This window comes from Clupea harengus, chromosome 8, assembly GCF_900700415.2.
Source record: "Clupea harengus chromosome 8, Ch_v2.0.2, whole genome shotgun sequence".
Lineage (NCBI taxonomy): Eukaryota > Metazoa > Chordata > Actinopteri > Clupeiformes > Clupeidae > Clupea > Clupea harengus.
This window is the reverse complement of record NC_045159.1, coordinates 21199322-21212896: the sequence shown is the minus strand read 5'-3', so window position 1 is coordinate 21212896 and position 13575 is coordinate 21199322. Positions and strand designations below refer to the sequence as shown.

Sequence of the window (13575 nt, the reverse complement as noted above, 5' to 3'; positions counted from 1 at the left end):
TTAACGGTTTGTGTCATCTTCAGCATATTCAACATGTAAGTCTTTATTATTATTATACTATGAAGTCTTTATTTTGCCATGGCAAGCTGCCAGCCAGTCACTGCATACTGAAATCAGGAGTATGTCATCACTGCCCCCCAAGTGAAAGGCCCTCCCTCACCTATAGACAGGTAATGGGGTATTAGGCATTGGGAGACCCCCCCCCCCCGCAGTAGGACATGCCTGCTCTGAGAAGCAACTAAGTTGAGGCCTCCTCTGAAATATTTCACTAAATCAAAAACTGCTTCACTTTCATAAATCCCATTCAGTATTTTCCTACCGTAATCTCCATACAATCTTTTGGAGTTGAACTCATTCACAATTACTGTATGTACACACCAAAAAACCACAGACGATTTGTGGCCCCCATTCTCTTGTTATAGGTCCTTTTAAAGGGCCAGTAAGTTGGTATAGTAAATCACAATGGACAGGTATGAATGCCAAGGGAGCTTTGCACGGGTACATCACATTAGTATCGGCCATAAATTGAATTTCATAAATCGAATTTCAGGGCTGCCGGCCCGGCGGTGGCCAAACGGGACAAAGACAAGCAGAGGCATCCATTTATGAGCTGCTTGAGCCAGCTGTCCCTTGGGTGTCGTCTGACAACTGTGGGGCGCTCTGGGTAAATGAGATTGCATGTGTGTCCACGGCTGTGGGGTGCTTTGGAACACATGTACAAGCACACATGTACAGGCACAAAAGTGCACAATGACACAGACACACACACACACACACACACACACATACAGCCTAATGTGCTTGACAGACACACACACACACACACACACACACACACACCTCATGTGCTTGCATGCAAGTACACTCACACCCACAGGCGCACACACATAAACACACTCCCAGACATTCACAACTTCACATATCAGTAACCATTTTGGAAATGAAGAGACATTTTGCACACAAAATAGACTAATGAATACATAGTATGTTCTGGCTGTTAAAGGCTTACATTTGACCTAACGACTGGCACCATAAAATAGCAGCCTTGCAGTGGTATTGACAAATATTAGGAACGTGGGTTTGTTGGGGGAGGTGGGGTAGAGTCTGTAGACGGTCGTTATGTAAGGCTTCACTGAGCATGTTCTAGCTACATGAGACCTCACACACCAACACACTGGCATCTGTACCCAACCCCCACCATAGGAACACACACACACACACACACACTTATTTATACACGTACACTACACATACACATAAGCAGAAATCTGTTCTCAAAAATACCTATATCTGGTAAATTCTGGAAAAAGTAATTCCAGAATTAACACATTAACTGCCATTCATAACCATGGCTTGAGTTAATTACTACATCATCAAATGGAACGTTTAGATAGCAACATTCTGATCACACGTTCAAATCCAGCTGCCTCTGGATCAGATCCACTTTGGAGCAGGGTCACAGACAGGGTCTGAGAGTGGTGGCGGGACATTATGGCCCAGTATGATGTGGTGCATTCACATGCAATGCCAAGCTTTGAGGTAACTCTGTCTGAAGGGAATGTTCTGTGCCCTTGGTACTGCAGGGGCTCCTCACTCTCAACTTCCCAGCAGTCAGGTATATATTTATCACCGCTCTGCCAGACGTGGCACTTGAGTTATAAATCTGTGTGTGTGTGACTATGAGACACATGTGTTCATCCACTATTTCACTCTCTCTGGTTTTCTCTAGATCACATTTAAAAAACAAACATTTGTCTAGTGGTTAGTTCTACAGGCGCAACATATTTCCAGAGGGGACAGCAGTACAACTTTACTCATGTGCCTCAGGCCTGACTATAGTCTTGTGGACTATTTCACTTTTCATCAATTTTGAGCTGAAATTCAACAACTGCTGTTATGTCATCAATTTTGTAGTGCTTTTATAAATTATTGTCCTGAATACAAATACTGCAATGTCATTATTCAGACTTAGTTGCACATCTTCCCCACTAGATGGAGCCATTTGCCTGGTCTGGTCCCCCATCACTTCTAACATGAACACAGTCAGCACTTCCCATGTTGTTGTCTTAGTTCATGTATTGGTAGGAAAACAGTGGTCTCATACATTAGTACAAGTTGGAGAGGTGTGGTCTACTGTCGATTCAGGTACTTCTGGTGGTTCATGGCTAAGAAGCCTATGGCTCCAACCGCCAAAGTGAACACTGCAAGCCGGCGCACACAGCTCCCCTCATGGCGACAGGCATTCTGATAGGAGAATAACAACATCATAAGATTGCGTACAGATGTGATGGGAAGGGGGGACACAGAGAGGGGGAGGGGGGGGGGGGGGGGGGGGGGTGCGGCACCTTTCCGTTATTGGTATTCCGTATATTACAGCTGTCTCTGGAATAGACACGGCCCTGACCTGACCTGACCCATACGAGGGCCAACACTGCTCTAGGGTCAGGCACTATCTAGGGTCAGGCACTGCTCTAGGGTCAGGCACTATCTAGGTCTATACAGGATACAACAGACGTGAGTACACCCCTGTGCAATATCAACTAAATATAAAATGATTTGCGATTGTATCGCCTTACAGTAACTGCATTCATTCTAAGTTGAACAGTAGGCTAACAGTTTAGATTCAGGCTCCTTTTTAAAAAAATACAGGCCCCACAGCAAAAGTCAAATACACCTTTCATTACTGAGATTCAAATCTTTGATTTATTTTTCAATACTTCGTATGTCCACCATTATTTATGACGACATACTCAATCCTCAATAAGAGCAAATGTCCTACTGTTCAACTTAGAAGTAATGCAATTACTATATACTATACAGTATATATATATATATATATATATATATCATAGGAGTACTAACAGTATTTTAAAATAAATGAACACAGATATGAATCAAGTCAAACTACCCAGCTCAAATGTATACATCATACATCAAAACAAACAAAGCTGGAATGTTCACAGGCAAAATTCAATCCACACACCAGATATATATATATACAGTATATATCACTGCCAGTAAGCCAATGTGTGGTGAGAGTACTGGGGTATAATGGCAGCTTTCACATCAACAAGATTGATACAAGGAGATGCAACCTGGTGTTTGAGATCAGTCCCCTACAACATGTAAAGTGCTGTGGGGCCATTTAGGCTGATGCCCTGAAAACACTTTATAGGTTCATTCACTCATGCATGTGTCAGTCACATGATAACAGTCACAGACACAGTAGTTCACCTTGTCGTCAGTCTCTTTGAGATGGTTAGACGTGTTAGTGTAGTTCACCTCATCGTCAGTCTCTTTGAGATGGTTAGACGTGTTAGTGTAGTTCACTGCCGTAGAGGCTTTCCTCTCTCTGCCTGTCCCTGGATATCCTAACAAACCACAGAATAATATTTCTAACGTGAAGTATAATTAAAATAAAACACTAATTCTTCTATCAGTACTTGATCCCTGGCACTGGGATCCATCACTTTTTTCCGTTTACACGGAGCCTGGATTGCCTGAATCCGGATTCATTTTTGGATCCGATCCTTTTTTTTATCGTGTCTACAAGGAGCAGTGTCAAGAAAAATGTGCGTCTACATGAACGCAGCGGATCGGATTGAATCTATCTCCTAGGCCTGTTGGTGGCGCTTTAACGGTGCTACAGACAACTGAATAAAAAGGGAAAAGAAGACAGGAGCATGTGTAGGTAAGGGATTCGTATTTCCGCTGGGATCGGTATTAAAACCAGAAGTGAGTATGTAATTCCGACAAGAGATCACACATATTCGTAAAATATGCGAATGTCAGCACATTTGATTCTAGAAGAAAAGCCTGTGGTAACAGCAAGTAACTAACTAGTCAGTTGTTACGACCCGGCTCTTGAGCCGCAACATAAATTGGAGACAGACCACAGAGTTGTACGAAAATACTATTTATTTCTATATAACCAAAAACACAGAGTAAAATAGTGAGTGCCAAGCACCAGCACCAAACACAAGGTGAGAATGCCAGGCCTCCTGCTGAGGGCAAACCGCATGGCTTTTGTCCACACCTCTCCAGGTGTGCCTCCCCAGATATGCCCATTCACCACCTAAAAGCTGTTGCACTGCCACTGCAAAGCCAGTAGGGCTGTATAGGGGCGTAACAGCGAGCAACTGGATAGCTAACAAGCTAGCTAGACCTAGAGTTTAGCGGTGATGTGCTCTGAGTGCAAAAACAAGATGCAGACTATCAAATACATTTTTACACATGTAAATAATTATAAAGTCTCATACTCAACATCGATTTAGATAGATAGATAAACTTTTATTAATCCCGTTAGGGAAATCCACGTGTAATAGCAGCAAGGTAATAGTCGTTCTCAAAGTGTGGTCCGCGGACCACTGGTGGTCCGCAAGTGCCCCGTAGTGGTCCGCGACGGCAACAAGTAAATTATTGCGACATTTCTAACATACAACTCAGAACGAAGAGAACAGTCAGTAGAAGACTAATCTATTAAAGAGTAGCCTAATCTATTAAGAAGGTCATGGATCGGTGGCTTAAGACAGGGACAATGAAAAGAAAATTAAATGAGAATGCCTCTGACACAGACAAGGAGAAGGGTCACTCCCGCCGCAGAGCTGCATTCAAACAGCATTTTTTTTTGTCCCGCTGCGGAGACACCAAGATGATAACTTTATTCTGTGTTGTGTGACGTTGGATAATGACGACTCATAATTATGAAAAGTTGACTAGGATGGCTATATTAATGGCAGTCGGCTAGCCTACGGTTGGTAGTGAATTACTGCGGTCGCGTGGTCGGTATGCGCATCGTTGTGTTTATTGGTGTTTAGTGATACATTGGCGTGTCTGAGTGTGTGATGGGAGTATGAGGCTGTGAGCGAACTATAGTTTGTAACTTAACCAAGTCACGCATGGAGCAGGGTTCCAGATGCTTTGCCTAGCGCATTGTCATATCTATAACTAGCCTACCGATAAAAAAGGAGTGCCCACCCGCGAAAATCACGTGCTGCTAACAATTTTCTGGTGCCAGGTCTGGGTAGGAGGCCTGTTGTTCCGGGGATGTACTATTTAGTTAGATGGTCCGCAAGTTTTTTTTTATTGGCTAAGTGGTCCTTGGTCTGAAAAAGTTTGAGAAACACTGGAATAGAGTAATTCCATGTGAAGTGTACCAATGGCTCCCACTCGACCGTCTCAGATTTGGCTGAAAAAATTCAAGGTTGTTCATACACTTCTTAATAGGTATAGTCCCTCTGTATAACTCTCTACTCCCAATAGTTTTGTCACAAAAAGATGTTTTAGCAACTATGTCATGTGCATTTGCAGAGCCATTTTCAAATTGCCTGTGGAAAGCTTGATATTATACACAGACCTTCCTTTGTATGCTCTGTATATTGTATTAAAAAACTGTCCCTATGTGATGAATGGTCTGGAAAATATTATTAAAACCCATTTTGTGCAATTTTTGGCATGCTATAGCAAAAAAAATTACAGCATTTATCAACATGAAACTAATTGTTTTGGAAAGATTAGATATTTGTTCTTAACATATACAAAATTTGTGATGGCGTTCTGCCTCATTTTCTCAAAATATTTTTTTTTAAATATGGGATTTTTGTACACGCCCAGCATTCAATGGCCTATGGAAGCATATTCAAATGGTTACAAAAGGTAAGTTTATGACACAGAGCTTAAACTGAAAAAAATGCTTTGATTAATTAATAAACTATGAGGTGGAAGAGGTTTCAAAGGGCTTCCAGATCAGTGACATGACACCTGGCAAAAACATAACCTGTGTTTATGATGGTCATTGGTGGGTTGGAAGTATCAGGGAGTAGAGAGCTAATATTTGGGACTATACCTATTAAGAAGTGTATGAACAACCTTGAATTTTTTCAGCCAAATCTGAGTGGTCAAGTGGGGAGATTTTCTTAAATTGGTACATTTGGCATGGAATGACTCAATAGGAATCCTTTTTTTAAAAAAATTTAAGCTGGAGAGCTGCTAAAACAGGCTGCCACACTGGCTGCGCCATGGCAACCTATTCAGTTATTAAATAATGCCAGTCGTGTGTCCGTTGTTCTGACTGGTCTCAAAAATGAAAAACTATCCACATGTAGGTAGAGCAGCACACTATCCCATTACAAACAACTAAGAACAGTAGAAAAATGTAAGTCACGAAAAAGGCGCCACGTCATATACATTTAGTTTGTGTTGTTGCTGTTATGAAGTGACGCAGTGGGGTTAATAAGGGTTCAGGCTGAGGTTGCGAGGCGATCACGTGGGGCAATCACATCATCAGATTGGAAAGTGTGCGGATCGGCGTGCAGACGAACACCAATCCGCGGACAGAATAGAATCTGCACACTTTGGAACCCTGATTCAAAAGTATGCGGATTCAGTGACCGGATCCGCCCTGTCTGTGTGTAGACGAAAGGTCGATCCGGAGACATTTCTCTCCGGATTTAGGCAATCTAGTGTCCGTGTAAACGGGGTCTGAAGCCCGAATTATAGATCTGCGTCGGTGTCCGTCCGATTTACGGATGGGCGGGGAAACGGATTCGGACGGATTCGGACGTACTGTTTTTGATTTATACTTCTCCGACGGCTGTGGGTGTTGAAAACAATTCACCGCCAGAACAGTAGGCGGAGCAGCGTTTTTTTGGTCGCAGACGAGCTACTCCGCGACCTCTTTGAGTGATAGAATTTGTTGATCGTTTATCTCCCACCTCCCAGCTGTCACTAGCAAGACACGTGATCAAGAACAACAGGTGTAGTCACATGGGTCTTTGAGACACACTACATTACAATGAATAGTTTGTCTAACGCTATATATTCACTTGAAAAGGCAAACTTATCTCCATCATGGTAGGTATTATTTGTGTGAAAAATAGTAGCAATCTATAACAAAATGATATGTTTATCTTACATACACTATAGAAACTATTAAAAACGATTCAATGAAATGAACACTATCTTATTTTCTTTGGTATTTTTGTCATATTCAGATTTGCAATGATGATTGCTGGGTAATATGTATGCTGTTGTCCAATGTCAAGTCTCTATTTGATCATGTGACGAGACGATATGATAGTTTAGGCGCAACATCTGAACGTCAAGACCAACAAGCTGACTGGGCAAATAAATATCTGTGACAACGTGATTACAGGAGGCAAACTGGTATCAGGGAAGAAGTTAAAAATAAAATGTCATCTGGAGAGTTTAAAACAATACAAAACGAGGGGGAATCTACTGTATGGAGATATTTCTGCTTAGTAGTCAACGCGGATTCTATGGATTAAACCTGGATGGTTGGGGGAGAGAGATGAACGTCAAAACCGACAAACTGGGCCAGAGGCAAAAGCACCTGCAAGCCGAAAACAATGGCTTTCAAACATAAGCGTGATAAGGCATTGAACATTCCATATTTAAATATATTAATAAGTAGTCAAGTAAACGTGTTTGCTTCACATGCTTCTCCCCTGTACAAAAGCGTCGGCTAAATGACTAAATATAAATGTAATGATGGAGAAGTTCGTTTTTGAGAGTAAAATAAATCACATTTAGGATAATAGCCTTCTTCCTGTGTGCGGGAATTTGTTTATGTCCTAGCTGTGACAACACGATTACAGGAGGCAAATTGGTATCATGGAAGAAGTTAAAAAGAACTGTCATCTGGAGAATTTAAAACAATACAAAACGAGGGGTAATCTGTATGGAGATATTTCTGCATAGTAGTCAATGCGGATTCAATGGATTAAACCTCGATTGTTGGACTATGTAGATCGTTTTATAACGAACTTTGTGCACTTAAAGTTTTTTTTTAAAAAGAAACTGTCATCTGGAGAGTTTAAAACGACACTCGAGGGGAAATTTACTGTAGGCCTATGGAGATATTTCTGTCGGATGGCATCATAGTCTATGCAGATTCTAATGAGGCTGTTTGATATGTCCAATGTAAGAAGTGTGAAGCTTTAATGAAATATGATTGATGCCATCCTCTTTCTCCACAACATGGATTAAACATCGATGGTTGGACTATGTAGATACTTTTATAACGAATGTGTCCGTGTCCTTACATTTTTTAAGAAAAAAGATGATCTTCAATGGTAAGACTTGTTTTATTCGTGCCTCTTCTGGTGTAGCATATAACGTGAGTTTTATTTAGGCATATCAGATGCATAGCGTGTGTAATGTGTAGGCCATTTCATTCCGTTCTTGCAATGTGAATAATTCATTTCAATATGCTTATCTCCCTTTTGTGCGCGCTTGTGCGTTTAACGGGGCTTGTTTGTGTGAGCCAGTGCATTTATCATTCATCTGTTGATGCTCGAGTTTAATAAAGGCAGGCTATTCTTAAGAAACGTATGTAAATGTGTCAGTAGTATGAACAGTTGAGACATTGACTCATTGGGGTTCGGACTAAATATTTTACTTGCTGTCGGGCTGGGGTAGGGCTGGGACAAGTCAGGGCGATAAGGCATTGAACATTCCATATTTAAAATATTGTAACTTGCCGGCATAGTCGCCCCATAATGCCGTGCGGCGGGCACATACTTTTCTCTATGTGATGCACTAGCGCCCAACGATGTTCTTTAACAATGTTCCTTCCTGTTCTAATTGCATGTCGTTGTTCTGTGTTGGGACAGAGTTTATACAGGTGTGTGACGGTAGCACAGTCTGTTCGTGATAACTTGTAGCAGGGCATAAAGCCTGTGCCATTTTGACATTGTATTGTGTTTAGTGTTTAATTAAAAGCCATAACAAATATTCCACACTTCCGTGATTTGTTACAATATCTTAATAAGTAGTGAAGTCAACGTGGATTCTATGGATTACATTTGTTTATTGACACATCTTTTCAGGACGGCCACAGCGCTTTAAAACGACGTGTTTATAAGTTACATTATTCAAAGGTGGAAGATAAAAGGCGAGATAATCGGCAGGTGTAAGCCTACTTTCTCATTATGTGTGTGTGTTAGGGTTTGTAATACAATGGTGTTGGCTGCAAGTTAACTCCACTTCACGTTAATGTTAGCTTTTGTATATGAGCATTCATTTCAACTGTTCCATCATCTGAAATATCACGGTGTCGAAAAACAAACCTTTGATCTAAACAGAATATTCAGTATGGAATGGGAATATTTCAGAGCAGTAGGGCTATCTTTTATCGCGTTTGACAAATATGCTCCGATTGCTGTGATGTCTCCTGTGAGAATGGGATAGTATTCTCTCCTGTGAATTCGCGGTCATTTGAGCGTCCTTATAAGTGTTTCAGAAATATCTTCAGACCTCTTCTGTTATGTTTGTTCATAATCAACAAGAAGAAGCTTGTGAGACGGTCTACAGGCTATTCATAAAAAACATACGTAAATGTGTCATTAGTATGAACCGTTGAGACATTGACTATGTCTGGTTGGATTCCGACAATATATTTGAATGGCTGTCTGGCTCGGGCACTACTCTGTCGGACGCAGGCCGGGCTCGGACAGAAATATTCGGCTGATCCACACTCTATAACAGAATAGGAACAGATAGGGAATGAAACAGGAAATGTGAGATTCCGGAAATTATGTAGTTAGGAAATGATTTAGTTAGCGGACCAATCACAGCCAAGGGGGTATCCGTTACTATCCATTCGTATCCGAAAAAGTTACAAAAATCGAGAGGTGCACGTTGGTGTCCGTCCAGCTCTCCGAAGGGCTCGGATGGGCGTTCCACCACGGGGAAGGGTGTTGCCAAGGCGTGGCTATGTGTCCGTCTCCGTCCAAACGGATGACTATAAATCTAGCATTAGGTGGTGTTCACACCCTCTTCTATCAGTACTTGATCCCTGGCTCTGATCACTCAGGTGGTGTTCACACCCTCTTCTATCACTTGAGCCACAGGACTTTACACTTCAGGGCTGAGTTGTGTTCTTAAAGCCCTAATAATGCCTCTGCCTCTCATTTCAGACCTGCTTACACCCCTGCTGCTGAACACACACACCCCTGCTCCAGAGCACACACCCCTGCTGCTGAACACACACACCCCTGCTCCTGAACACACACCCCTGCTCCAGAGCACACACCCCTGCTCCTGAACTTAATCACTTCAAAAACACAACAAAGGAAACAGGCCACATTTGTGTGGTGACTATATATTCTTTTTCCCTTTTTGAGAGAATTAAACATATCATTACAAAATGTGCAACAAGTACTTTTTGTGAATGAATATGACTACACCTATGGACTGAGTTGATGGAACTGACAACATGATTAAACAAGAAATTACAGTGCACTAGTACACGCGTTGTTTCTTTTTTTCCAGCTCTTTTTGTATGGATTTGTTTGAATGTCCAGGCCCTCTAAATTATCAAGAGATGCATAAAACAAAGCATCAACATGCACTGAAGACAAGGGACCAATTCCCAACTACTGTCCTTCAGTTGCATGTTATTATTGTAGGTGTAGACACATTTCACAAGAATAAGCTTCATTTTAAAGCTTTACTAAATGTTCTGCAGGACAAACTGTTATAATAGTATCTTAGACACGTCTCAAAATGTAAAAATGAACAGTTTGCAGGAAAATAAACATACCATTATTAGTAGATAATTTACTTTTTAACACTTCCAGTTAAGTTAAGCAGCTCTGTGAAACGTCAGCTCCTCACCTGGGCGGTAGCCTCGAGTGGACTTCACTTTGCGGATGTTTGTCTGACACGCCACATCGAGGAATGTGGACGCTGGTCTGTCAGCATCAGTTGAGTCTCTCCCCTGTATACCTGTGTGGGTGAGGGAGTGTGTGAGTGAGGGAGTGTGTGTGTGTGTGTGTGTGAGTGAGCAAGGGAGTGTGTATGTTTGTGTGTGTGTGTGTGTGTGTGTGTGTGTGTGTGTATGTGCGTGAGAGGGAGTGAGGGAGTATGTGTGTGTGTGTGTGTGTGTGTGTGTGTGTGTGTGTGTGTGTGTGTGTGTGTGCGTGAGAGTGAGGGAGTGTGTTTGTGTGTGTGTGTGTGTACGTACCTGTCGTCGAGCCTGTCTGTGTTTGCTTGTGTTCTCTCTTCAGATTCTGTGGTGATCTGTAGTCATCCTTCTTTTGCTTACTGAATTGGAAATCTACCAACACACACAAAAGAGACTCTGGTGGTGGACTTTACTTAAAGCATCTTCCCACATAATCAAACTACTTTTAAATACTATACAGGCTGTCAATATAAAAAAAGAATAAATATTAAGAAGGCATTGTGTTTTATATGTGAGCTCTAGCCTATATGTCCATGCTATATCTACACAGCTTGGACTAGATGTTGGGGATGTTTTCCCTGAGTTAATTGTGTCCCATTACATCCAGAGAGAGAGAGGGAGAGAGAGAGGATAGAGAGAGAGAGGAGAGAGAGAGAGGAGAGAGAGAGAGAGAGAGAGAGAGAGAGAGGAGAGAGTCTCATACCATCATTAATCTTAGAGGGAGAGTGAAGTCCTCCAGTTTTGGCTGCCTCAGACATCTGGCTTTTAGAATTAGGGGATGAGGAGTCAGATGATGGGCCCCCCCTCCTGTGCTGGGGATGGTGTTTGACACCTCCCAAAGTCAAGCGGTACTGCCCTGCAGAAGGCTTTGGACACCCTTCCAACCTTTCTACCAGTCTATTTCCACACCTTTTGGCTTGCAAGCCTTCTACTTCCTCAGGTCTACAGATCTCTTCCAACAGATATTCTGGTTGACTGTTCTCACTGACTGCCTGCCTAGTTCTGTTATCACTGCTATGTGTAGTTCTCATCCTAAGTCCCTCATCAGGTAACCCTGTTTGATGAATAGGGCACTGAGGAGTATAAGAAATAGTCATTATTAAAACACAAACTTGGACCACTTTGGAAACATTTGAATTATGGCCAAATAATATCACAAATCATAATATGCATATTATAATATTTCCGTGTAATAATAAACAAAGCCTACCTTGTAACAATAGCACTGTGGGTTCTGATTTGACTCGTCCATCATAAAACTACTGAAGACTTGCTGGGACACGGGACAGGCGGCACGCTCTCATAGTCCAGTGGTTAAGACCAATTTGCCCCACACGTACACACCTTGGCAACGTGAGCTGTGCAGTACATATGAAAGTTGCGATAAATTACAATGTCAATTGTAAACAATACACAAATACATTCAGCATGTTGTGAAAGTAAGACAGTTCTTCTATCTGGCTGCCATAAGAATGATGAATCTTTTGTGCCTCTGCACATTCCAAGCTCCTGTTTATTATTCCCCCCCACCTGATGACACAACAATGACTGTATGTCATAATTCATCAGTAGCCTAAGCAACCCCTTAACAGGCTAGACTGGTCAGTGATACAGTTTAGCCCAATTTGAACCAGAGATCTTGCTTTCACACAAACCCTCTCGGGAAGATATGTTATTTTATAACCAAGACATTTAAAGGAGCTTTACAGTTTGTACCAGCACATCTGTTACCTAAGGATAATCATTGTATGACAAATTCTGACAATTTGATGAAGTTCTGGGGCAAAAAGTATAGAACGCTAGTGGGGTAGGGTGTAGATTAGCTCAAAAGGCTATCTTATTTTAACTATTTTACAAATCTCTACAGAGCTTATTAGGTACAGGCCAAACTGGTATTGAGGTGAACCTGTTGGCTGGGTGTGAAAATACCAGAGGAGTGATTTTGTTCAGCCACTCAACATTTATGGATTATGGAAAATGGCCTTTTGACTTTAACATCACTGTCCCTTTCAATCAGTAGTGGAAAATATTCTGAATGCTCCAACTTGACCTGAGATATCTTGATACATGGAACTTTGCGCTTAAGATCTTGCTCATGTTATGACGATAGCAAATGTATTTAGCAGAGATATTAAATTAGCTTTGCGTGTTGCCAGCCGCATTGCCCATCAATTAAATTAGAGCCCAATGACTGCTTTCCACAAGCCTACAACACGGCCATCAATGAGTCCTGCTGGCAATCAATCATTCTCAGTCATTGTATTCTCATTCATCCTTGAGAGCACATGCCACTTTATCACTTGGACATTCTGGTCTCTATGTAACAAGTAAATCTTTACGACCGGACCAGTCATGTTATCTTAACACACCTATACAGCCTATACTTGTTGCTATGTTACACCCACACAGCCCATGTGAATGTATATGGCTTCCAGGTATTACCAGAAAGGGACTTTGGCCTATCTCTGCTTTAGGTCTGCCTTTTTACACATTGTGCATGTCATGGCCTTACCTTGCACTTGTATTGTCTTCAACCAGAACATTATACAGTATGTTGTCTGCTTAATGCATTTCCTAATTGTTTACCTCAGTAACTGTGGCAAACAAGTTAATTTGTTAATCCAATTTAGTCTGTTTGCTTTGCCTATATCTCTCTTTCATGCCAACTAAGCGCAGGCCTATGCTGGCATCACATTATTTCTGAAATGACCGGCAACAAAATATTAACTTTTAAAATTGACATATTGAAAATTGACAATTGAAACAGCACACATACTTTTGTGAAAACCTTCCACGTCTTCCAACTGGAGTTATTTGTCCACATGACACATTTACAATTTTATGATGCTCAAGTTCGCCCACTTAGC

The 13575-nt window shown here is 41.7% G+C and overlaps 1 protein-coding gene across 1 annotated transcript; it reads right to left on the bottom strand.

The window, feature by feature from the left end:
* Positions 1–860: 860 nt before the first annotated feature.
* LOC116221505 lies at positions 861–13575 on the bottom strand. Its single transcript, XM_042708539.1, has 7 exons — positions 13485–13575; positions 11919–12066; positions 11412–11781; positions 10988–11080; positions 10639–10749; positions 3235–3371; positions 861–2244 (listed from the first exon to the last, which is right to left on the bottom strand). Exons 2-7 carry the CDS (start codon positions 11961–11963, stop codon positions 2131–2133), a joined length of 870 nt encoding a protein of 289 aa, XP_042564473.1. The 5' UTR covers positions 11964–12066; positions 13485–13575; the 3' UTR covers positions 861–2130.